At 34.9% G+C, this 24,796-nt stretch overlaps 2 protein-coding genes across 5 annotated transcripts in view; both read left to right on the top strand.

Moving 5' to 3' along the window:
* Window positions 1-7,982, top strand: part of ddr2b (discoidin domain receptor tyrosine kinase 2b) — a 32,470-nt gene extending 24,488 nt beyond the window's left edge. For 3 of the 4 annotated variants that reach the window (XM_058793638.1, XM_058793620.1, XM_058793630.1), the window contains exons 12-20: window positions 48-113; window positions 822-958; window positions 1,483-1,684; window positions 2,717-2,943; window positions 3,026-3,147; window positions 3,289-3,486; window positions 5,133-5,367; window positions 5,448-5,597; window positions 7,673-7,982. In XM_058793638.1, coding sequence (XP_058649621.1) covers window positions 48-113; window positions 822-958; window positions 1,483-1,684; window positions 2,717-2,943; window positions 3,026-3,147; window positions 3,289-3,486; window positions 5,133-5,367; window positions 5,448-5,597; window positions 7,673-7,804 — 1,469 coding nt within the window. In that variant the 3' untranslated portion in view covers window positions 7,805-7,982. The remainder of the gene's footprint in view (window positions 1-47; window positions 114-821; window positions 959-1,482; window positions 1,685-2,716; window positions 2,944-3,025; window positions 3,148-3,288; window positions 3,487-5,132; window positions 5,368-5,447; window positions 5,598-7,672) is intronic. The other variant, XM_058793646.1, reaches the window with a different exon arrangement.
* A 631-nt stretch (window positions 7,983-8,613) lies between these two features.
* xpr1b (xenotropic and polytropic retrovirus receptor 1b) overlaps window positions 8,614-24,796 on the top strand; it is a 26,397-nt gene continuing 10,214 nt past the window's right edge. The window contains exons 1-2 of the mRNA XM_058793658.1: window positions 8,614-9,053; window positions 13,595-13,646. Of these exons, the coding sequence (XP_058649641.1) occupies window positions 8,985-9,053; window positions 13,595-13,646 (121 nt within the window). The 5' untranslated portion in view covers window positions 8,614-8,984. The remainder of the gene's footprint in view (window positions 9,054-13,594; window positions 13,647-24,796) is intronic.

Here is a 24,796-nt window from a genome sequence, read left to right as displayed (position 1 = left end):
AGTACCTCTGCAGTTCAAAATGCCTTTCACCCAAATTCACCTTTCAGATACAGCAGTGTACAACACCTCTCTTGTTCCTCGTAAACGTAATCAAACTCCAGGGAATCACCCAGGTGAACGTTATATTTATTTATTTATTTTAGATACAATACAGAATTTTTTGTGAATAATTATCTGCTCTCACACAGTGCCAATTGGTTGTTACAGTACGATTTTACAGTATAAATTTGCAGGCAACAGTGCCACCTGTTGTTCATTACTTCATGCAGTGGCCTTATGAATTTCACAGTTCTACACATATTAAATATATTTTTACACTGTAAAAAGTGAAAGTTTACTTAACTTAAAAAAATTGAGGAAACCCGTTGCCTTAAAATTATTAAGTACATAATAATTAAAAAAAACAAAGTTAAGTGAATTTGACAATTCAATTAACTTATTTTTTTAATTATCATTTACTTAAAAATTTTAAGATAAGTCAACTTATCACTTTTTACAGTGTATAGACTAATAGATCGGTATGGCTTTTAGAGTTATATGAAAAATAATCATTTGAAGATTTGTTTAATTATGCTGCAACATAATAATAAAAAGGGGGTGTGAATATTTTCACTATATATGAATGGGAGAAATGGGAGAAACTCTCATTATGGTGACTGCAGTCCCATCCACAGTTAAAAGTGGCAGTCGCTTTTTTTGATAGAAACATTGCACTGCTGAATATGGCATTGAATTGGCATTAATTTAGCAGAAAACTCAGATTTTGATTCTGTAAAATATAAAAATACTGTATTGTATTTTCTACTCTGAACTTTCTGCAGGCGATGATCCCACCCACAAAATTGATGACAGCAATACAAGGATCCTAATAGGCTGTTTGGTGGCCATTATTGTCATTCTGTTGGCCATCATAATAATCATACTGTGGCGACAGGTCTGGCAGAAGATGATTGAGAAGGTAAGATTATTACAGAAAATTAATAAAAAGCCGTATTATGTGACAGTAATATTAACCCTGTCAGACAATGTTATTTTAGTATATATATATATATATATATATATATATATTAGTAGTAGTAGTATATCTATATTCTGATGAATTTTCATTTGAATTTTGGTTAAAGTTTAATTACTTTTTTTTTTTTTTTATGTGTATTTAAGGTTTAATTACTTTAGTACATCAAGTTAAAATAAATGAAAATGAGAAATGTTGAATAGGTAACTATATATATATATATATATATATATATATATATATAATTATATATATAATTATATATATATATATATATATATATATATATATATATATATATATATATATATATATATATATATATATATATATATATATATATATATAATTTTCAGTTAAAGCTTATTTTTATTTCAAGTAACACAAGTTTAATGGTTTTGGTTTTAGTTAACCGTTGTCAGTTTGTGGTTATCAATGTAGCATATATGTATCACATTTTGTTGAAGGCCTCTCGGCGTATGCTGGATGATGAGCTGACCGTGCGTCTTTCTGTTCAGAGAGAGGCCTTCACCCACCGTCACTCCTCTCTGTCCAGCGATGTTGAATCCACTTCCACATATGAACGAATTTTCCCCATGGAATCTGACTATCAGGAACCATCACGACTTTTACGGAAACTACCAGAATTCCAGGCTACGGAAAACTTAGGTAGGGCTGCTCAATATTTATCCATCCTCATGTCATTCCAAACCCAGTAGTTTACTTTATAGTAGCCTCATCTGTCGCAAGAAAATAACACCAGAATAGGCTTATAAAATAGCTCTGTTTGATTAACAGCCTGAAATGTAGGGTGTTATTCACTGACAATCTTTCCATCTGCTATAAAATTGCACTTCAAATATGGCTCCTTTCAACATATCTTGTGACATTGGATATCAAAAAGGAGACTTTTTTTTCTCAATCCCTCCATCATATTGGTTTTAAAAACTGTGGCAACGAAGGAGGTTATCAGTGAATAACAACTTAAATATTTGTCTGCCACACAAAGCTATACAGCTTTAAAAGAGTTGGAGTATAGACTAGTTTTATGCTGTTTTATACAAACAGCTCTGATAAGATTCTTCAAAAATGATACTGTTTGAAGTCAGTAAGATATTTTTTGGGGGGGGAATGAATTTCAGCAAGAAGGTATAAAATTGATCACAAGTTACAGTAAAGACCCTCAAAATATTTCTATTTCAAATAAATGCTCGTATTTTTTCTTTCTTTCAGTTCATTGGTGTCCTGAAAAAAAAGCTTCACACTTTTCGCAACTGTTTTCAACACTGATTACAAAATGTTTCTTGAGCACCAAATCAGCAAATTAAAATGATTTCTGATCATGTGATACTGAAGAATGGAGAAAATTCAATTTTGCCATCACAGGAATAAATTACATTTTAAAAAAGTTAAATAGAAAACAGTTATTTTAAATCGTAATAATATTTCACATTATTACTGTTTTTACTGTATTTTTTATCAAATAAATGCAGCTTTGGTAAGCATAAGAGACCATTAAAAATCTTAATAACCACACACTTTTGTAACAGTGATGTTTCCTTCTGTATTTCTCAAGTAAATAAATATTAACAAATAAATAATATCTGAAGTTTAGAATGACATGATGACAGAATTTTCAGTTTTGGGTGAACTATCCCTTTAACAACATAAGATATCTATGTTGATATGGTTCCGTTACAGCAATGATCGATGCCCCTTCCGAACCCTCTACGGCCCACCCTACAGATGAGGCCCCACACTACGCAGAGGCAGACATCGTGAGCCAGCAGGAAGCCGCTGGTGCCCACAGTTACCGCGTCACGGTGGTCAACATGCCCTTATCTCCAGGAAGAGACGGAGCTCTGGAGGAGTTTCCGAGGGAGAGACTGACTTTCAAAGAAAAACTTGGAGAAGGACAGTTTGGAGAAGTCGGTGAACAATTCTCTTTAGAGAAAGAACAAAATTATTCTTGTTCAAGTTATTTGTTATAAGTGATCATTCCTGCCGCAGGTTCATCTGTGTGAAGCTGAGGGAATGCAGGAGTTCATGAAGGACCATTGTGGCGACATCAGCGATGAGCCAATGCTCGTAGCAGTCAAGACGCTAAGAGAGGACGCAAACAAAAATGCAAGGTAACACACAGGTGCAGGTGTCCCGCAATCGATGTTACATGCCTGTTGTTGCTGAGAAGAAGCACTGCTTTTTGCTTTACAGATGCTGTCCAGCCATTTTAGGACAATTTACATTTTCCTCAAGGAAATCTACATTTTCAGGAACGACTTCTTGAAAGAGATCAGGATCATCTCACGATTAAGAGACCCAAACATCATTCGCCTGTTGGCGGTGTGCGTTGAGAGCGATCCGCTGTGCATGATCACGGAGTACATGGAGAACGGAGACCTCAATCAGTTCCTGTCCCGCCATGAGCTGCAGGACGAAGGAGTTCCGGCTGACGACTCAGCTACTATCAGGTATATCACACTGAAAAAAAAAAAAGATACTTTGGAACAACTTAAAAAGAAAATTTGATACAGCTAAATTTATTAGTTTTTCTCAAATTATATTTATGGTTTCATTCAAACATTAAATTAACTAATTTCTTTCATTCAAAGAAGTTTATTATATATTATTATTATAAAAATAATAAATATAATGTATTTTCTTAAGACTCAAGCCAAAATGTTACTTAATGTATAATATTTTTGGGCTTTTTAAAACTTAATTTCACCATAAACAAAAGCTAAATTAGCAATAATATGAAAGTAGAATTTGTAAAAAATAAACAGAAAATTCCTTTATATTAATACAACATAGCAGGGTCAGAAATTAACTTCCAGAATTGATTTCCAGGGGCGTTTTTTTTTTTTTTTACATTCGTGAGGGCAGTTTTGATCACCTCCTTAATAAAGTGTTGCCTTTAATGTTAAATTTAACCAATTACTTCAATCAATCAAAATAATTTATGACAATAACAACTGACTGTTTAAAATTGTATCTAAATTATACATTTAATAAGGGGAGCTAATATGGCTGCAATATTATGACAAAAATCGTCAATTATTGCTCTTGATATTGTAATAATGATTATTAATGTCGATTAATAGAATATATATAAAACTTTTTTGTGTTTTTGTGTCTGCGTTTTGGGGAAACGGCTCTTCATATATTCTGGCTCTGGCTTCACAGACAAACACGTCGGTCCGTGATGTTAGTCTAGTGTAGTGCAAGTTATGCAAAAACTCCCTCAAGCTACGAAATGAATCTTTCATTTACATCTTATTGGCACTGTGTTGTTTATGATGAGGGAATTCACAAGCAATTCAATCAGTGAGCACGCACACTCAACAACAACTCCGGAGTTTTCAGCGCTGACTAATCCAATCATCTCTGATTGGCCATTGCATTCCTAAGATCAACAGAAATGTGTGTGATTTGTCATAAGGCTCAACACTGCAAAAAAAAAACACGTGAAACGCAATCTGCTGCAGTGTGAGTGAATCAAAATGTAATTCCGCAAATAGACACTTTTCATTAATTTTCACAATAATTTTTTAATGCAACAGAATTATCAATTCAAAGATCAATTCTTTTTGCCCCATTTATCTTGAATTTGTCGGGCATTTTTGTTTATTTTGGTGGCATTTTTGGCATTAATTTCCAATCCTGCAATTTAGTGTGTCCTATTTTCTGTTTTTGTATGATGTGATGTCTTACGTCATATGAATCATCTTTAGAATAATATAATAATAATAATAATAATAATAATAATAATAAATGTCATCTTTTCTGTTAAGGAAAAAAAAAAAAAACACAGAAAAATTAATTAATCCGACAATCATTTCTGCAGTCAGTAAACTAGCCAGTATGCATTCGGCAAATCAGCACTCTTTTCTATGGGTATTTTACACAAACTGCACAAAACAGGTTTAAAGAGGAAAACTTGATTTTTGCTTGGAGACCAATAAAAAAAAATGCTGACACTCCCCTCAAAAGTTTGTTTCTTTGACTTTTAGTGCTATATTCAGCTTCTTCTAAAGCCATATGATAGGTTTGTTTGATGAACAGACCAAACTTAAGGATAAAATATTGTAAATGTCTTTTTTTTTCTTCTCTGCAGCTACAGAATACTGATCCACATGGCCTCTCAGATTTCCTCGGGAATGAAGTATCTGTCCTCCCTGAATTTTGTTCACCGTGATCTCGCTACACGCAACTGTTTAGTGGGCACAAATAACACCATCAAGATTGCCGACTTCGGCATGAGCCGGAACCTGTATCGTGGAGATTACTACCGCATACAGGGACGAGCAGTGCTCCCCATCCGCTGGATGTCTTGGGAAAGCATCCTTCTGGTATGTCTTTCTGGAGTCAAATTTGTGAGGCCACAAACTCACACGCTGCTCTATCAGTTTGACCATCTGTGTTTCTACAGGGTAAGTTCACCATGGCCAGTGACATGTGGGCATTCGGAGTGACCCTGTGGGAGATTCTGACCCTGTGTAAAGAGCAGCCGTATGCCCAGTTCACAGATGAACAGGTGATCGAAAACACGGGCGAATTTTTTAGAGACCAAAACAAACAGGTGAGACATGAGCATGCAACAATTATAACCTTCATCTCTGACAACCCAAGTCTGCCAGTATCTGTGTAAATCACTTTTACTTTTCAAACTGTACAAAATCTAGGAAATCACCAGAGACCTCCAGAATAAAAAATAAATAAATCTCAGTAACACTATATTTAATTTACTTATTTAATAACAATATTCCTTCTTTAATGCTTAAATGTGTAATTTTCACTTTATTAGATTTTAATGTTAATTTATGTACTAAATATTTTTATTTGTGCATTGTAAATGACTAGTTTAAGAACATGTTGATTTAAATAGTATTTTAACGATTTGCACACGTGGTCAGAATTGTAGTACTTTTGGTAAATATGATCAAAGAAGGCTGTGAAAATGAATCTGCATTGTTAATCCTTTAGATCTTTTATTAAAAAAATTCACAAAAATCTAACCTTTCATTGGATAATAAGACTTTAAAATGTGGGGAAATTTCATTATGAAATAAATGTTTTTTCTCTAATACACATTGGCCACAATTAATGGCACCCTTTTAGTCAATACTTTTTGAAACCTCCATTTGCCAGTTTATTTGATAGAATCCATGATGCCATGTGTCTAAACAAGATGTCCAGGACCTCCAGCAGAAATATAGGCCCACAACATCAAAAATACAGCAGTATATTTCATTGTACACATGGGGTACTTTTTATCCCTGTGTTCACCAAACCCATCTTGAGTGTTTGCTGCTAAAAAGCTCATTTTTTAGTTTCATCTGACCATAGAAGCCAGTGCCATTTGAAGTTCCAGTCGTGTCTGATAACTGAATATGTTTGTTTTTGGATGAGCGAGGATAATTTTTCTTGAAACCCTCCCAAACATCATGTGGTGATGTAGGTGCTGTTTGACAATTTGTTTTAAGGTTTTCTGATCCCGAGACTCGACTAATTTCTGCAGTTCTCCAGCTGTGGTCTTCGGAGAGTCTTTAGCCACTCAAACTCTCCTTCAAACCGTGCATTAGGACGATATAGACACACATCCTCTTCCAGGCAGTTTCATAACATTTGGTTGATTGGAAATTCTTAATTATTGCCCTGATGGTGGAGATGGGAATTTTCACTGCTCTAGCTCTTTTCTTAAAGCCACTTCACTAATTTGTAAAGCTCAATTATCTTTTGCTGCACATCAGAAATATATTCTTTGGTTTTTCTCATTGTGATGGATGATTAAGCGAATTTGGACTTTGTTTTCCCTTCTATTTATATTTCTGTGAAACAGGAAGCCATGGCTGGATAATTTCATGTTCATAATCACCCTGGAGTGCTCAAAACTGTAAATATGAATGGAAATATACTTCAAAGATATTTTACTTATAAGAATTTCTAGGGGTACCAATAATTGTGTCCAACGTGTATTTGAGAAAAACATTTATTTCATAATGAGATTTTCCCCTATTTTCAATTGTTTTAGTTAGAAAGGTTGAAAGGTTAGATTTTTGTTAAATAACAGATCAACAGGATTAATAATGCAGGTTTATTTTCAGAGCCTTCTTTGATCATATTTACCAAGGGTACCAACAATTCTGACCACGTGTGTATGTACTTATGAACTTTGTACCATCAACCTGCCAGGGACTACAGATGAAAATTAGCCTGAATGGCTAAATCTGGCACATTAACATGATGGTCTTAAGTAGTAATGTTAATTGTGTATTGTCCCTTTTTTTTAAAAAAGAAAAAAAAAATTGCATTCATTAATTGTTAGTTTAATATGTAATATATTTTGTATTTTATTATTAATTAACATGTTAATTTAAATGCAATTTCATTATTTTATTATTACATTTAGTATTTAGATATAAATATCAAATTATTTTAAATATTTTTTACATTTAAATTTGACTCCTGTTTGGAAAAAGAGTATTTCTGCAGTATTTCAGTGTATTTTTTCAATCCTTGGGCTGACATATTTATGCTTTTTCCCCCCTTGTGCCTAAGAATAGCTGGCACTGCAAGATGAGTCAGGAAAAATCCATGTAATACCTTGGAAAAAACTAAAGGTGTCAGTGCTGAGCTGTATTTTGAACCCCTCAGGTCTATCTGCCGAAGCCGCACTGCTGTCCTGATTCAGTGTACAGCCTCATGCTCAGCTGCTGGAAGAGAAATGCCAAAGAAAGACCCACGTTCCTGGAGATCCACAGCACCCTGATGGAATACCATGACTAATTCCATGCTGATGTACAGAGCAGCTTTTCCCCCCACACACATTCAGCAATTCCCAGACATGTAAGGGAAGCCCAGCTAAATGTAATAGCAATATCCTTCTTTTTCAGTGTAGATTAAAAATAAGAAAATCATAAATGTTGACCTATATAAATATGAATATTATGTTCTAAAAATTAAATGGATGTTATTGTGTTCTTATTTTTATTAAATATACTCCATTTTCCTTTTGTCTGTACAGTAATGTACTTTCTGTTCATTTTGCTGTTGTTGTCACTGTTTATTAAATATACATACTTGCTGACTTATTGGAGCAAAATGATTCTTCATTTGGGAAAAAGAATAATCTTATTGCCTTTTGAAATATTTGTGCTCTCTTTATGTTGATAAAAATATCAAAGTAAGTTAGAATATGTTGGAAACTACATGTCTAGTGTCATTTGACCCTTTTACCAATATTTAACTCACAGTTAAGCAACATTATTTAAAAGAACGATTGCATAAATAAGATTAAATACATTTATACACCTACCTACCTACATACATACATAAGTTTTAACAGACAAAACTGAGTGATAGATGGGTCAAAAACACAGCAATACAAGACACAAGCACTGCTTTGTAGATTGAGCCTTGGACTCTATTGAGAAACATGTCACTCAGCCTAGATATGCTGTGACTGTCAATGATAAACAAGCTGGTGACACGAATTCGAAAACGTTTTACCTTTAGGCCTGTTGGGTTAAGAATAACCTGCCCTTGATTTCACATGTCTATAATTCACAGTAATTATTTTAAGAGGCATGAGCGGTCAAACCGCGAGCTGGAAAACATCCTCTGCGGTGACGCGCCGTGACGTCATTCTCCGACAATGATGGCGGCCGCTGGAGCTTCAGCCTCAGATATCAGGCAGAGAAAGCCTCTGTCAAGAGCTCCTTCAGCCCGCTAAACCACCGCTGGCAGCGTCCCGCAGCACTTGAAAAAACTCCTGAAGGGATAATGAGGAACATCGGGGACGGCTGTTTGAAAATATCGCATTATTTGCCCTGAGTATGTGTGTCGCGGAGCAGCGAAAAACAGCCGTTAATCTGAGGGTGATTTTCAGCTCGCGATGATTCACTGGTAATTTTCCAGCAGCGCGAGACTCTCCTCAGACAAAAAGTACCCCGAAATATTCATAAAAATGAAATTTACCGAGCACCTGTCTGCCCACATCACTCCGGAGTGGAGGAAACAATACATTCAATATGAGGTAAGAGCCGAAGAAAAGCAACCTTGAGCTATTTTACCTCAGACAGCATCCCTTCAGCTCACGGAAGCCGTCTAAAATCGGTCATCTGTCGTTATAATGTAATCGTTGAACGAAAGACGGGTTTACATCTGTATTTATGTGATTTAATGTCTTTCATCATATCTGTTCAGGGTTAGTCTGTAACTGAAAGCTAACACCTGATAGCTTTAAAGCTAGTGTGAGTCAATATGAACATCAGGGAGGCAGGTGAATCAGTCCAGATGTTTCGCGCTGCTCATGATCAGCTTTTTTAAAAATAAACCAATAAGAAGACTAAATTCAAATTTCAAATTCAACATATATGTTTCTCAAAGGACAGTACCTGTTTTCCACTCAATTCTAGAATGCAGTTGAGAGAACAGAAATCTCTATAAACAGTCAGTTTGGATATTAAATTCAGATTCAGATCTCGAATACAAATAGTGTATCCTTAATTTTAGGAGTAGGAAAACTTAATATTTGAGAATTTACAGGGTGAACAAGTTCATCAGGCTTATGACAATGATTGGAATCAAGCAGGTCACTCATTTTTTCATCTCTACTTATTGCTCACATAGAACATTTAGGAGTGGCAGTGTGATGTGTCAGTGTAATATTAAAAAATAAAAAAATATATATATATACATATATCCACATTGCCATGCAGTTGTTATCTGCATTGTTTTCCAGGTCTGTAATTACCTGTAGGGGTCATTCCTTCAAAACAAACATATATGCCGGTAATACAGAGCTTCAAAATGCAGTGCTTAGCAGACTACATAATTGCATTATTTCACATGAGCGCATACGAGGCAGTTTTCTTTGTCTTCGACACTGGACTGGGTTAGAGTTGACAGGGCTTTAGTGTACTGCAGCTCCTTCAGGGTTTAATGGCCTACACATAATGAGATTATTGCCTTCCCCTTGGACATTTGCTAATTAATTAGTCATCATCTCCTTTTGAGAGTAGAATACAGCGGATTGTGTTTGTAAGGGATTGCTGAATCAAATATAAATGGTAGCGGAAAATCAACCGGTGACATTTGCTTTCTCTGTCACACTTAGACTTTATAATTCCCTCTCACCTGCCTTGAGGACAGATCAGTTCTGATCTCAAGGAGAATTTTTTCCACTCTCTTTGGTCGCACACTTGTTTTTGCCCGCTGCGACTGGGCACTATGAATGTGTTGATTTTGTTATGTTCTGTGACCTTTCTTTTGTGTCACGCAGTCTTGACAAAGCTGATGTCAGCTTATTTAGAGAAATGAGCGTTTCTGCTGATTTTTGTGTTCTGAGTGAGCTATCACATGATTCCTGACGCTCGGAAAGAGAAGAAAAAATGTTTCACTGTCTCAAAAAAGCCTGCTGAAGTCAAGACTAAAGGCAAGGCTGCCTCAGAGTTTAAGACCCTTTTCTTAGTCATGGGAATGTGGTGTATGCTTGCCTGGGTGTAGAACTGTGCAGGCCTGCTGGTAGAACAAGTAAACATCCCTGATGCAGCTGTCAAGGCCACGTTCCCTCTGAGCTCATGTTTTCTTGAGCTCAAACAGGGTTTTGTTTTTACAACAGGCTTCTTCAGAATCTGCGTTGTACTGTGTACTGCAGAACTGTATTTGCGTGTGAATTTCACATCACTTGTTGGACATCATTTTTATTTTTTTTTTGCAATATTTGACCAGTCAAAGCATTCTATAGTTGTTTTGTTCCAGCTCCACTGTAGGTATTTCATTTCATTTTCTTCACTTGTTTACAAGATGTGTTTACACTTGTAGTTCGGTTCTTTTGGTCTGGACAAAACAATCCTGATTCGCTTAGCATTCACACTGTCATTTTTAACACCGATCCTAAAAGTAGAATACAAAAGGCATAAGGATATGTCATAACCTGTTTGGACAGCTTTTATGACATGCAGTATATTTTGCAAACTTGCCGGTCATCCAAGACAGTTGCTGATTAGGGCTGTAGGTAAACTCTGCTGGACAGCGGGTCCCCAGGAGCAGATTTGATGACGTTTTTTTTTAATGCGATATGTCCTGTTTTTGGTGCATTTGTATGTCTTTGGTCTGCTTAGCATCAATATTTCAGTTGACCCAACTCACAGTTTGACTACCCTTTTCAGGGGGTCTCTGTTGGCTTATTTGGTGTGCTCCAAAGTTCAGATGGCAGCGTTCACACTTATTCAAATGAACCACACTAACAGAGTTCATTTTAATCGAACCAAACCTGCCAAGTGTCTTGAAAGAAAAAGTGTCACAATTTGCATGCTTGCTTATGCACTATTCTGTGCCATTTTGTAGTACAAGTAGTATTCATACTGCAGTGCACTTTAAATACCCAGATGATGCACTTAATTAACTTAAAAATCTTGATCTATATCATGATCTTCCATCATCTGGAAGAGGACAAAGAGATGTATTGTCCATCTTTAGATTTTATCTGTGAAAGGAATGAAAATATATGTCACATGAGATGTTTGGTTTGTTTTGTTTTTTTCTTTGTGATGATATTTTACACTGACATTTAATAGCATTTAGCATTAAAATGCTTTTAATCTGGAGCCATTTCAGAGTGATCTTGGAGTGAGAGAAAACTCACTCCAGAAAGGTTCATGCTGAGGTCAGTGTCAAATACTGTGCTGAACATGGAAGAATTCCCACTGTAAGGAATTTCAGTGTGGTTCTACACTTAAAATTATTCACATTTTATTTCTTCTATCTTTTACTTTTTATTCAAACAACATTTCATAAAAATATGCAGTTATAATACAGAGAACTATCTATGACTATGAGTTTAATTTAGCCCAACTTGTCTAATTTTATTATTCTTTATTTTATTGGTTCTGTTTAATATGGAGGTCATGTGTTTTTGTTTGGGGCAGGGGTGTTCTCTTTCTCTGTGATGTAACAATGAGGCATGACAACTAATAGAGGGCAAGCAAAATATTGATGGGTTGTTATTGATTTGAGTTCCACAGGCAAAGTTCCTGCCTCTCTCACTCCTCAGTGCTTCTCCACTGGATGTGTATGACCTTTCACCTAGCGTGATAAATAAAAGCGAGTGAAATACCCCTCTTTTCATAATATCATTGCAGTTTTTCGTTTTAAATTAAATCTTAATGTTAATGCAAAGCATGCTACTGAATAAAGCAAATTTTTGTCATAGTAAGTTAACATGCTTTTTAAAATAGCCTTATACGTTTTCTGGTGATTATGCACTTTTGTGCTAAGATGTGGCTAGACGCATGTCATAATTACTAGTGGTGCACCAATCAGGAAATTTGACGCTGACACCGCAATGACTGAGCTCATCCCCATGCTACTTTTATAAGCTGTATGTAAAAAAAAAAAAAAAAAAGCATGGTTCTATAAAGCTGTATATTACAAAAATGTACATTTTGTGAAATATGACTATTTATACATATGTAGAAAACTGTTATGAGCAGTTTTGTTGTCACTGCCAAAGACCTTGAGTGATCAGCATAACAAAAACCAAAAATACAATGTAAATAAGGGATTCATCATGTAGTGTAGAAGGCTACATTTATTATAATGGGAGTTTTCATGAGAAAACTCACTGAGCTCATTCTTTGCTCACTTTGGTCGCTTTCTGCATGCCATCTATTCTGAATATTATATTTTTCATGCTGGTAAGACCCCAGCATCCACATAGACAATGCAACATTTTCTGAGTGATAACCACATCTAAATGCAGTTATGAATCCCCTAAATTATAGTCCCATATAACACCGTGAGTCACTCCTAAAATTGCAACAATTAACAGTGATGCAGCGTCACTGTCTTGATTTATTGACGCGTAAAATGGCAATAAACATTCATAAATCGTTCTCACTTTGTGTTGGATTTGTAGCTACGTGAAGAATACGACATGACATTTCTCAACGTTTCCCAAACTTTAGCACATTTAAAAAAAATGTTTAATTATATTTCTAATTTCTGTTGGTAAATTTTAATTCTGTTAACCAACATTAATAATAGTGATTACAATATCAAGTGAAATAATCAACTTTTTTTTTTTTTTTTTTAATGATTGTGCAGCTTTTTTTCTCTCAGCCTCTATCTGTGCAGTGATTATTCTTGAAAATGGGCACATTGCAATTCACACATTTTTTATATATATACATATATATATATATATATATATTGGCCAGTTGAATGGTGCATCCCTATGGAAATGCTGCAAAGTCTCCTACGCTCGTATCTATTGTATCCAATGCTTTTTTTTCTGATTCAAGGACACGATGTGTTTCTTACAAAAGGGATATATCCAATTCTAGATTTGGACAAAGTTAAAAACAGCCATTTCCTCTATCTTTCTTTTAGTTTTAGTGCTTCCTGTTCTGTACTCAAGAACTCATGTCTTTCTGTCTCAGTCCGTCTGCATCCTGGCAGGGCTTCCCTTGTCAGTCAGAACGGGCGCAGTGCCAGTCACATGCTGCTGTGTAATATGAAAGCCAATTGTCTGACCTCTGGAAATGGTGTTTCATGTTCTTTTCTTCTCCACAGGCTTTTAAAGAAATGTTGTACTCGGCCCAGGATCAGGCCCCATCAATCGAAGGTAAATACATGCAAACATACTCTGGAAATCAGCCCATAAATGCCCATTAAAAAATACAGTGTAAATGCCAGTTTACTGTTAGTGTTAAATCAAGTAGTTTAATCCTCAAAAGCCGAGACAGCTGGCCGCGGCTAAAAATAACTATTGTTCTTAAATGTTTAATAACTTTTGAACCGCTAATCCTATCTGAATGCTTTGTCGTAAAGCAGAGATTCTCCGCTTTTCGGAGATATCACATTTGTCTCAGTTGGATATTCAGAGGCTCCGTAGCATACTTGATTACATCATCACATGTTGACAACATTGATCGGTCAGAAGAAACCAATGCATTTCGCCCCTCTGAGCCAAACAGGAACGATTGTTGACGCTAAGTCCCACCCCCATGCCCAGATTGGTTCAAACTGTCACATATTCAACCAATAAACATAGGTTTCGGTCTTTTGAACCATTGTTTAGCGTGTTTCTATGGGAATTTGAGCAAACGCAAAGTGAAAGTAAAGTGTGTCGTGCGTGCATGAAAACAAACACAAAATAACATATTTGCATGAGAGCACTCTCTGAAAAAGCCCAGAAAAACACAGGACAGAGCACTTTGGCATAAAATAAACCAAAAGCAAGGATGAAAAAGAGGTACATATTGGATAAAGTACTGGAATTTAGGTATTCACGTCGCGAGGCGATGTCCCGGTAAAATCAATTCTGACGCAGAGTGCAGCCAGCGGTGTTTTATTATGTAAATAATACTTATATAGTTCATAAAGATCGTTTTCACTATTTTTTTCTATTGCACTCTATATGTGTCTCATCCATTTTGTGTGTAGTTTGTGAATCATTTGCACTGCTTGTATTTTTGTTGCACGACAATTTTTTTCACAACTTGCTGCACTGTTTGTGTTTATTGTTCATACTCAGATTGAAAATATATTTTTTCTGGAAAAAAACTTAAATTTTTACTGTATTTTGTTATTATATAACATGGTTTCCATTTTCTTTACTCCCTAAATGTTTTTTTGGATACATCTATATTGTTAGTAAAGTAAATAGACCTGTTTTTCACTGAAAAGCGCCTATAACAATATTGTAATAAATAGCTATAACTTGCTTGGGGAATGCTATATGTAGACAATTTTATTTGGAAGTGTAAAACACACAGATACAACTTTTTAAAGAAAAAAATCCAAACTTCAGGATTTTCTGTTTGAGTACACAGTAAAAAAAAAAAAAACACCTAATTATTGCTTGCGTTTTTCTTAAAATTCTGGAAATTCGTTAATTCTTAGAGAAAACAAAGGGAAAATTGGGACTTTAAATTAGCTAGACTGAAACGTCAAGTTCTCCTGTTTATAATGATATATGGTACTTGATGCTTACTGCTAGAATAGGTCTGCAAAATCAAAGAAAAGTACAGGCGTGTCAGGTGCCCCAAAAATGTTAAAATGGTAAATTTGGCGTTTTGTTGTCAAATTAGTTAAAACCCTTTGTTTGATCTGATTAAGGATGCAACAATACCATTTTTTCAGATCCGATCCAGCGCAGTTGTTTTTTTTTTTTAATCAATGTAGAATTTCTATACTTCTGTGTGTTGACCTGATCGTCACTCTTTTGTGTGTCACAATCTACTAAATATAGACAACTTCATTTTAATGAAAAATAACAAATGAAAAAATATGTAATCATAATCTTTGAGAAAAATACTATTATAAACTAGGTTAGTGGATAATTTAGCAGCGAAAGTTATTCTAGAAAAATAATGAGTGCACAATTTTATCAAATCTAAACATTTAGTGAAATAACATTATTTAGTGGGGAACAAATAAAGGTGAATAAGTGTAGGACTAAATCTGGTAAAATGTTACACATTGCTCTTTGTACTTTTGTAAAATACATTAATAAAAACAAGTAAATGTATTTATATATAAATATAAACTATAAAATTAAAAGGCATTTCTTTTAATTGTATAGCACAGTTATGACGACAGCAACATATGATAGATAGGAGTCCTATCTATCATATGTTGCTGCCTCAATTACTGTGCTGTATATTAGATTATTAATAGCCTTAATTGTTTTCTCCTATCATAGGACAGAACAAGAAATCCTATAAATAATCTTTCATTGGGCAAAAGTATTATAATACGAAAAGCTCCAATAGAGAATGGGAATCTACGTCACGCCACATTGGGTTCCGCCATGTTTTAGGACACAATCAGGAGCACACAGTGTAAACAAACGCAAATCACCACAGAAAAAGCCGACCGTTTACTATTAATATTTTTGGAAAAACATCTTACATACGCTTAGAATAAAATGGATTAATATGTAAATCTCTTTAAATTTAGAGGCTGCAAATATTCATTACTATTCCATCTCCTTCACTACAGTGGTACTGATAAAGGCTAACTGCTAAAACACTTATGTCAACGAGCTGCCGCACATAACATTTCCATATATGATTTTCTTCTATTTGTGTTGTGAGGGCTTACAGTTTAATGCAAATCACTGTATCTATAATATAATAAATCTACAGAGATAAATTATAAAGCCACATTTTATTTGAGTTGTTTACCATACCGAGTTTGTTTAATTTTCATCCGAGTTCCGTTCGGAACTACTTGAGGGTGAGTAAATGATGACAGAATTTTCATTTTTGGGTGAACTATCCCTTTAAGATCGCGTTGGAATGATCAACGCTTACTGTATCATCATTTGCCATTGCCCTTATCAATGTATGGAGGAAAACCTCTGCTTTTTCGTCTCCCTAACGTGGAGAAAGGACATTTTTCATACCGGCCGTGCAAAGGGCTATGGCAATTGATGATACAGTAAGCCTTAACCACTCACCCAACGTGATCTTAAGTAGAATAAATCCTAAATTCCCAGAATGCACTGCAGCTGTGACGACACATTCCCATTCTCTATATACAGCGGCACAAAGCGCTTATGCGCATCCCATGCACAGAATGATGTGCTTTAAGCAACACGGAGTCACAGCGTGCAGCTCTACATAGAGAAGTTCAAAGCACTAAGGAAAGAGATATTGATACGTAGTTTATTAAATCTGTGCGATAGTTTGAGCCTTTTCTTTTAACAGTTTTAAATTTCAGTTAATGTGCGCTCTTGGAGAGAGTTTCATCGTCTTGACTGTCGTAACCAAACATGCAGTTTGAATGCTGAATGGAGAATGACAGACAGCCGCAGCGGAGAGAAGTTTACGTGAACTTGAATGTAATGACTTAAATATTCATCTGTACCTCACATTAAACTAGACCTATAGAATGGCTTTGACTTTATGGTGCTTTATAATGATTTTGTTTTTTCGTGGGGCTTAACAAGAACACAGAATAGTATACGCACAATATCGGATTTGGATCGGTCTCGTCTGACTGATACCCGATCCGGCAGAAAATGCCAGTATCGGAGCGATGCATCCCTGGATCTGATCATAGTAGATCTTGGATATATCATATACCTGATCTCCAGGGCTTTAGACTCCGACCAAAGTAGTTGCATATGCAAATATATGCATATGCATATATCCATTTGCATATATATATGCAAAAAAAAAAATTAACTTGAGAATGTGCGAGTTCAAATTTGACATTGTCGCATGGTCTCCTCTGCTCCAAAGTGTTTCACTGATCGCGTAAAGAGACTGAGAGAGGTGCTTTGTGTAAATGAAATCTGAATAAAGATTTACGCTTTGTATATGTTAGGTCGCTTTGTACATTCGCTGTTTATGTAATTGTTTTATTGTTTTTATTCGTACACTAGGCTAACTGCAAATGTTTCAATGTTTTCGTTAACAACAGTCATTTTGAAGTAGGTAATGATTTAAACGTTGGTTAAATTAATAATTAATTCAACATATACTTATACTATGGGGCCGTTGAATGCTTGAATCTGATTGGCTGACGAACGTTCTAAGGTGTGCAATTATTTTCAGGGAAACGCACGGCGAACGTAGTTCCAGGCAGCTCTTGACCACATTACATGACCATATCACTTCGCCAAATGATTTGAGTTATTTCAAAGGTCTTACAACAGCAAAATAACCAAAACCCACAATGACACTGGCCAAACAAATAAATAGTAAGCAATACTACTACTAAGACAAATCATTTCCATGTTTTTGCCACAAAATTAGGGTAAACGTACCCATTAAGCACACTTCCATTTTTGAGATCAGATTATAAAAAGAAAAAATTATTTATTATCCTACTTGATGTCTTAACCAATTGATATGTTTGTTACTATATACCTCCTGTAATTTCAAGTCAATCAGATCATTGCACACTGAGATATGGGTCTCCGTATGCTCACACTGTCTGGCGGCCATTTTGAAAGCTGTCTAAAAACATTCACCAAAAGAGGAGCCCCTTAAAAGTGCATTTTTTTTTAGATGTTTAAGCCTTTTTTTTTTTTTTTATAAGTTTCACTACTTATTGTAAAATTAAGAGATTAATGTTTAGACTTTTGCATATTATAACCTGAAACTTGGATGTGGGAAATAATTACATTAGATCCAAAAGATAGTTTTAGCAACATAGCGCAGATGCTACAGAACAACTGTATAAGATTGTGTGCTACGCTAATATATTACTTCACAGGCATTGCTGGCTTGTACTTTTACATCCATAATATTATAAATTGACAGTTTATTACTGGTCTGTCATTTTACAGTGCTGTAATTTTTAAAGATTTCATATTATTTTAAGGTGCGCTTAAGGGGTGCACTACTATGAAAATCACAGCTTCAGTGTGACATAAATAAGAAAAAGTATAATTTCACAGATATTGTTCGTATTAAAATATGTATGAACTTAATACATGACATAGACTATTTATTTAGCAAAATCCTGTCATTTTAATAAATATTACATGAAATGTATTAAAAATTGTTGCTGCTCCAATTAAGCTTAATGTGCTCTCATTAAGCTCGTTCACATTGAACGTCTATGTATATACTTCATAAACAGACTTTAAATATTAACTGATGGTTGTCACTTTAAGTTAAGTTAATCGATTTTCTATGGATTCTGTCAACTCAAATCTGCAGACTGGCTCTGATCTTTGGTAACTAGCATCAACTTCTCCAGACTGTAAATCTGGAAAATCGGGGCAAAAATCATGTAGTGTATTCCAGCCTTAAGAGATTATAGATAAGTTGACATCCATTTAATAAGAGGCTTCATAATGAGGCTAGTTTCTGTGTTCATCCCCATGAATGAGATGTTTTATTTGATTTTTGAATGTGTTATTTAGCTGAACGTGGACTAGTCTAGATGTTGCAATGTGCTTAAATGACACTTCACTATGAATATATAACTGATCGACTTGAATGTTGTTTGTTTTTTAGTTGCTTGATTTTAGTGTTCTGTGTTTTTGTGATGGACTATGTACCTTCAAAAAATATATATTTTTACAATTATTCTTTAAAAATTTTCCTTAAAATAATCAAGATTATTTTTAATAAAACATGATGTGAGCTTAATGGGAACAGGGGTGTGCTTAACGGCTACAAAAATGTACCCATTAAGCACAGCCAGACTTTTAGAATTTAATGTATATCTTAATTGAAATGCTTTTGTCATTTAAAATAAAATTAAATATTTTTGTGTGAGAGATTAAAACCAATATCTTGTGCACTAAAAATGTCTCAATGTAGATTTTGGTGAGCTTAATAGGTACGTTTACCCTACGTTTTATGTACGGAAAGCACATACTCTTATCTCTCCTGCTCTCTCTCCCTCACACACGCACATACATACAGTTTCCACACGTGTTAACATACACACTACTCTGACGATTTTATCAGTAACAGTAAGTTTAACAACTTATAAACTATGACTTCTCACAAGCGAGGTAACAATGAAAAATGTTAAAATTAACTTAAAGTTTCACTATTAGTAATGTTAGAGACATTAGCTGAACACTTTTGAGAGATGCACAGACTCACAGAGGTAATTCACATGCTTTCTCTCTCTCTCTCTCTCTCTCTCTCTCTCTCTCTCTCTCTCTAATAACTTAAGTTATTAACTGCATTAGTCTGCTATGAACAGCTCAGTCCTCTGTTACTTGGTCTAAAATGACGTTTTGGAATTAGCAACGGAGGCGATGGATGAGATGTGGAAGAAATTAATCCTACTCACAATAGCATTTTAATTACAAAAACCGGACAAATACCTTATCTGTGTCTTGAGGTATGGCAACCGTAGTATAAGCGGAATAATTGACCAAGGGATGTTGAATTATTTGAAAAAATTTTCTAATAATTCAACAGCCCTTAGTCAATTATTCCGCTTATACGGATCAATCAATATCAATTTCTGATACTAATATCATATACATGTTTATGTTTAAAATTCCCTGCATAATTACACATATAAAGAACTATATTTTGTGTTGGATAAGCTACCTGTGTCAGCAAGTGCGCAGCAGACACACCCACCTTAACAATTTCAATATATCGCTTATCCTGCCCATAAACATTGCAGAAAACATCTGAAGTAACAATTAAGTTACTTACACATAATATATAAACTAATGCTGTGTGATTTTAGGTCAGTGTTCTCGCTGTCAGTCAATGATGCTCTCTGCCGGGAGGAAATAGTAAGATGGCGGCTCGAACACTTCCGGAGGCTTCACCGCAGAATGACGGTTTAGAACACAATGAGTAATCCAGTCATATAGATCCGTCGTCTAGAGCCCTGATATCTTATGCATATATGAAGAGTTCATTTGCAAAAATCGTGTTTTTTCATTGTGCATTCCAGTTAATCTCAATCAAACTGCAGTTGGGTTATTTTGATTAGGTAAAAAATAAGTAATAAATACTAGTTAACTAACACAATAAAAACATGATAACATAATAAAAAAACATGATTTTTGAACATTTTTAAAAACTGAGTTATCTGTTTTTGCAAATAAACTCTTCATATTTGTATATTTATTTGTTAAATTAGTTGATTTTATCAAAAATACTCATTTCAACAGGGTGTAATCAGTCCAAATCATTGGTAATCATTAAAAGAGGAAGGGCAACATTTCACCTCAGGTTTTGCAGATATAAGGTGTCATAGTTGTATCAGATGACAACAGAGCTGAGTTTGCATTTGCATCTCTGGTTAACACATTTAGGAAACACTTTACAATAAGGTTCAGTAGTAACATTAGTTAATACATTAGGAATCATGAACTAACAATGAAAGAAATCTTTTACAGTATTTAAAAATATGGATTAATATTGATTTATAAAAGTAGTATATTTATAAATGTGTAGTGTGTTTATATTACCAACAGTTCTATTTAAAAATGACCCTGAATTAATGATGTAGCACATTGTTGACCATTGGTCATACACACATAAACTTGTTACCAAATTGAATTTCATTGTAAAGCCTCATTGTTATCAGTTCAAGTTCCTTCAAGCTGCCTTTTTTTCCATGTGTATGAAATTTACAACCCATCAACCGTTAAATTCTGAAATTGCTTTGCTTGCAGTTCTCTGGTGTTTGTACAAAAACAAACACCTGTTAGTGTTTCTGCTACTTGAGCTTCTGTGTTTGACCTCTCCCACATGTTTTCAGAAAAAAACTGTTTTGGGTGCAGCTTGTGCAGTTTCAGCAGATACAACATGTTTTTCGATGTTGTGATAATTTGCTTTCTTTTGCTTACATGTCAGTAATAAACCCTGAAGAGTAGATCTAAAACAGAGCAGTTAAAATGTATTTGCTAGACCCAGAAGTGTATACATCTTGAAATAAGTGCAGAAAAAAATAATCAGAGATTCAATAAAAAAACAAAAAGATCCGGTAAACATCAGTAAAACTCCCAGTGGCATCACACCATGCCATTGGACCTTCTGTCCCATTATACTGAACTACCATCTGGCAGTTTTCACATTCACAGTCCACAGTACTTGTCAAACAGCTAAAAAAAATCCTGTCTTTTTTGGTTTGTTCCATCCGGTCTTAATGGCAGTAACTGGAAATGACAAATCCTGACCTAAAATCAGTGTAAGGTTACCTCACCACAGTGAACACGTGAAGTGTAGTTATCCTTAGCACAGTGTGTAATTGAATTGCTTTGTCAGATTATAATGTCTAAACATGGGTGATAAGGAAAACCTTTGTCTCGGTTGTAATGTCATGCTATCTGTTAGTTCCTGGGGTTCAGCTCAAGACCCACGGCTGATGAAAACTTATGGAGTACTGTTCTAGCGCTCAGATAAGCAGTGATTTGCATCCAAAGGTTACAGCGCGTACAAACACACACACACACACACACACGCACGCATGCAAGCACGCACGCATGCAGAAACACATGTCCAGATGTAAATTTTTTCCTACAACAATGCTAAAGCTCCCAGAGAGCCATAAACCTGCATACTGAGTGTTTTTCTAAGCTGTGGGATGATGGTAGTTGTGATTATCTGGAAATAACTGTAATCTTCTGTCAAAGTTGGTGGTTTTTATGGGTGGTGATAAGTGTAGCTAATGGGATTGTTTAAGTAAAGCTATTATTTTGGAGGGGAACCTGCATGGCGAGGGTTTTTCGTTAATAAGATGCTGATTTTTCTTGATGACGGATATCGGAAAGGGCTGATGGTGCAGGTGTTTGAAGTCATAAACCTCTCATTTTAAGTGTTTGCGTACAAAGTTACGCAAGTGATTATGATCATCTTTACTTGGCAGTGCTTCACAGTCTTAAGAATATGAAGTCATAGTCCCTAGATTTCTTAATGGAGATTTTGTCCAGGTATGCAATTTTTTCAAAGTTGTGTAATATCAAAGTGCATTTTACCTAGAGCTGCAACTAACGATTAATTCAGTGTCAACTGTATTTTCATTTTAGCACATTGCATGGCAATGGATAAAAAGCAAAATACGGTTCCTTCAGGAAACTACACTGACATATCAGTGGACTAAAGACAGTCAGGAGGACTAAAGACAACAATAAAGACAGACAATACTAGAACAAGGTATAGAGTAAATTGGTATAGAGAATTGACAATGATAAAGTGACAAGTCTGTTGATTTTTTTTAATTTTTATTAATAAAATATTTTTTTATTTCCTGACTTCCTGAAAATTGAGCATACTGCTCAATTTTCTCCTCCAAAAAATATCTTAAAAATTAATATAAATGTACCGTAATATATTGTTAAAAAATCTTTGAATTGTAATATTTTGTATACAATTTACAGTATTTGTTTTATTTATTTTTAATTTTTTAACAGTTTACTTTTTCCTTCATTTTAATGCATTTTAAAATGTAATTTATTCCTGTGATGCAAAGCGGAGTTTTCAGCATTTTTAATTACTATCGTTGTTGGGAATAATTGTGCTGCGTGATGTTTTTGTGGAAACCGTGCAAATTTCTTTCAAAATCCTTTAAAGAATAAAACATTCAAAAGAATTGATGAAATTGATGTCTTTTGTAACCTTTTAAATGTCTTTAGTGTCACCTTTGATCAATTTCTTGAAGGTGTTATTGCTGCATAAAATTATTACTGACCCCAAACTTTTGAACTAGGGATATTAATTTAGGTTATTTCTCCTAACCGACGCTCGTTAACCGATTATTAATGTTTGTAAACATTTTGCGGCGGCATTAGGCCTATTTCTAAATGAAATAATAAAATGCGACTTATTAGGGCCCGAGCACCGATGGTGTAAGCACCCTATTGGAATTGCTCCATTTATTATACGCGACTTGTGTTTTGTTTTGTTTTTTCTCTAAAAACGCAATTTTTTTTTATACACGTAGTGTATTATAACCATGCAGCAAACCTTTTAAAATATTTTGATTAAATTAGGCCTACTGAAAAAAAGAGAAATTAATAAATGACTTTTTAATCCATTTAACTGATTGTAATAATCGGTCAAAATCCTTACGGTTGGTTAACACTGTTGCATCTGCAGGTTTTATTTAATTTTTTTGTAGAAATGCATTTTTCACTACTGTAAAGTTGTGTAATTGAAGAAGATTCTACATGCACAGGGCACACACCCAACTAATCAATAGTGACATTTGTTGTCAATTTTATTGATTAGGTGTTGCAGCCATAGTTTTGTGTGAATTCAATCACTGACCTGGAATGACAAAAAAAGTAGCTGATACATTGATCTATCACTGGTCAAAAGTACAGAAAGCAGCAAGTCCAGACCTGTTGTGTGTTAGGTTTAAATAAACACAGAGGGTACCTCTGTAAGGCCATGCATTCCCTGGAAGATTTCAGTTCACAAGTTTATACTCGAGTAGTTTATTTTCTCTCTCAGGAGCTTCAGCTAAGAGAGAGAGCTGTGTATGTTCATCCCTGCCGAGCTGATATGAAACTGAGCTGTGTGCTTTCATAGCAGGCCAGACACATTGACCCAGCTGAAGGTCTCACTGGGGAGGATTACCTAAACCAGTGCAGAGAGAGACTCCCTGCTGTAGAGCTGGAGTAATCCAGTATTAACACAGGATCAGATCAGATCAAACAGTTTATCGTGAGAATAACCCAGAATCATCTTAACCCTTTCACTTTGAAGTGTTTTTTACACGATAATGAACTCCCTGAACCTCAAATGGCCATCATAACCCAAATTTTTTCTTACATGTTTACCTGGGGTTTTATAGTAACTGATATGTGATTTATCATGTGATAAGTCAACTGCTTACTCAGAGAGATTTTTGAACTCTGTTGCTGACAGCTGTGGTTTATTACTTTGATCAAGGAAGCAGTTCCTTATAAATCGCATGTACCTAATAGAACTTGCACATTAATGATTCTTGTCAGATTTAAACATGTGGCTAATTTATGAACAAATCCTAATAGACTAACAGTGTTTGTTGTGGAAGTGTAGGATTGTGGGTTGTTTTGTGAGTCTAGTGTTTCAAGGATTGCAGCTGAGAGTCATGTTTTAGTTTCGTCAGATGACACGTGTTTTTCAACCACATACAGACCACATTACTTGAGCTTTGGTAGATGAAATATGAGTAATAATGTGCGTAAAGTAAACCTCCCTCTCTTTTCTCATTTTTTCACTCTGGATTCCACACACTCATGTAACAATATTCTCCTCACTGGCCTCTTTGTTTTTATGAGTTACTCTTAAATGCATCTCTACGCCAATGTGAAACTCCTAATTTAGGAGGCAATGCTCT

The sequence above is a fragment of the Onychostoma macrolepis genome, chromosome 02, assembly GCF_012432095.1.
Source record: "Onychostoma macrolepis isolate SWU-2019 chromosome 02, ASM1243209v1, whole genome shotgun sequence".
Classification (NCBI taxonomy): domain Eukaryota; kingdom Metazoa; phylum Chordata; class Actinopteri; order Cypriniformes; family Cyprinidae; genus Onychostoma; species Onychostoma macrolepis.
The sequence above is the reverse complement of the archived record's forward strand: the minus strand, read 5'-3'. Positions and strand labels throughout refer to the sequence as shown.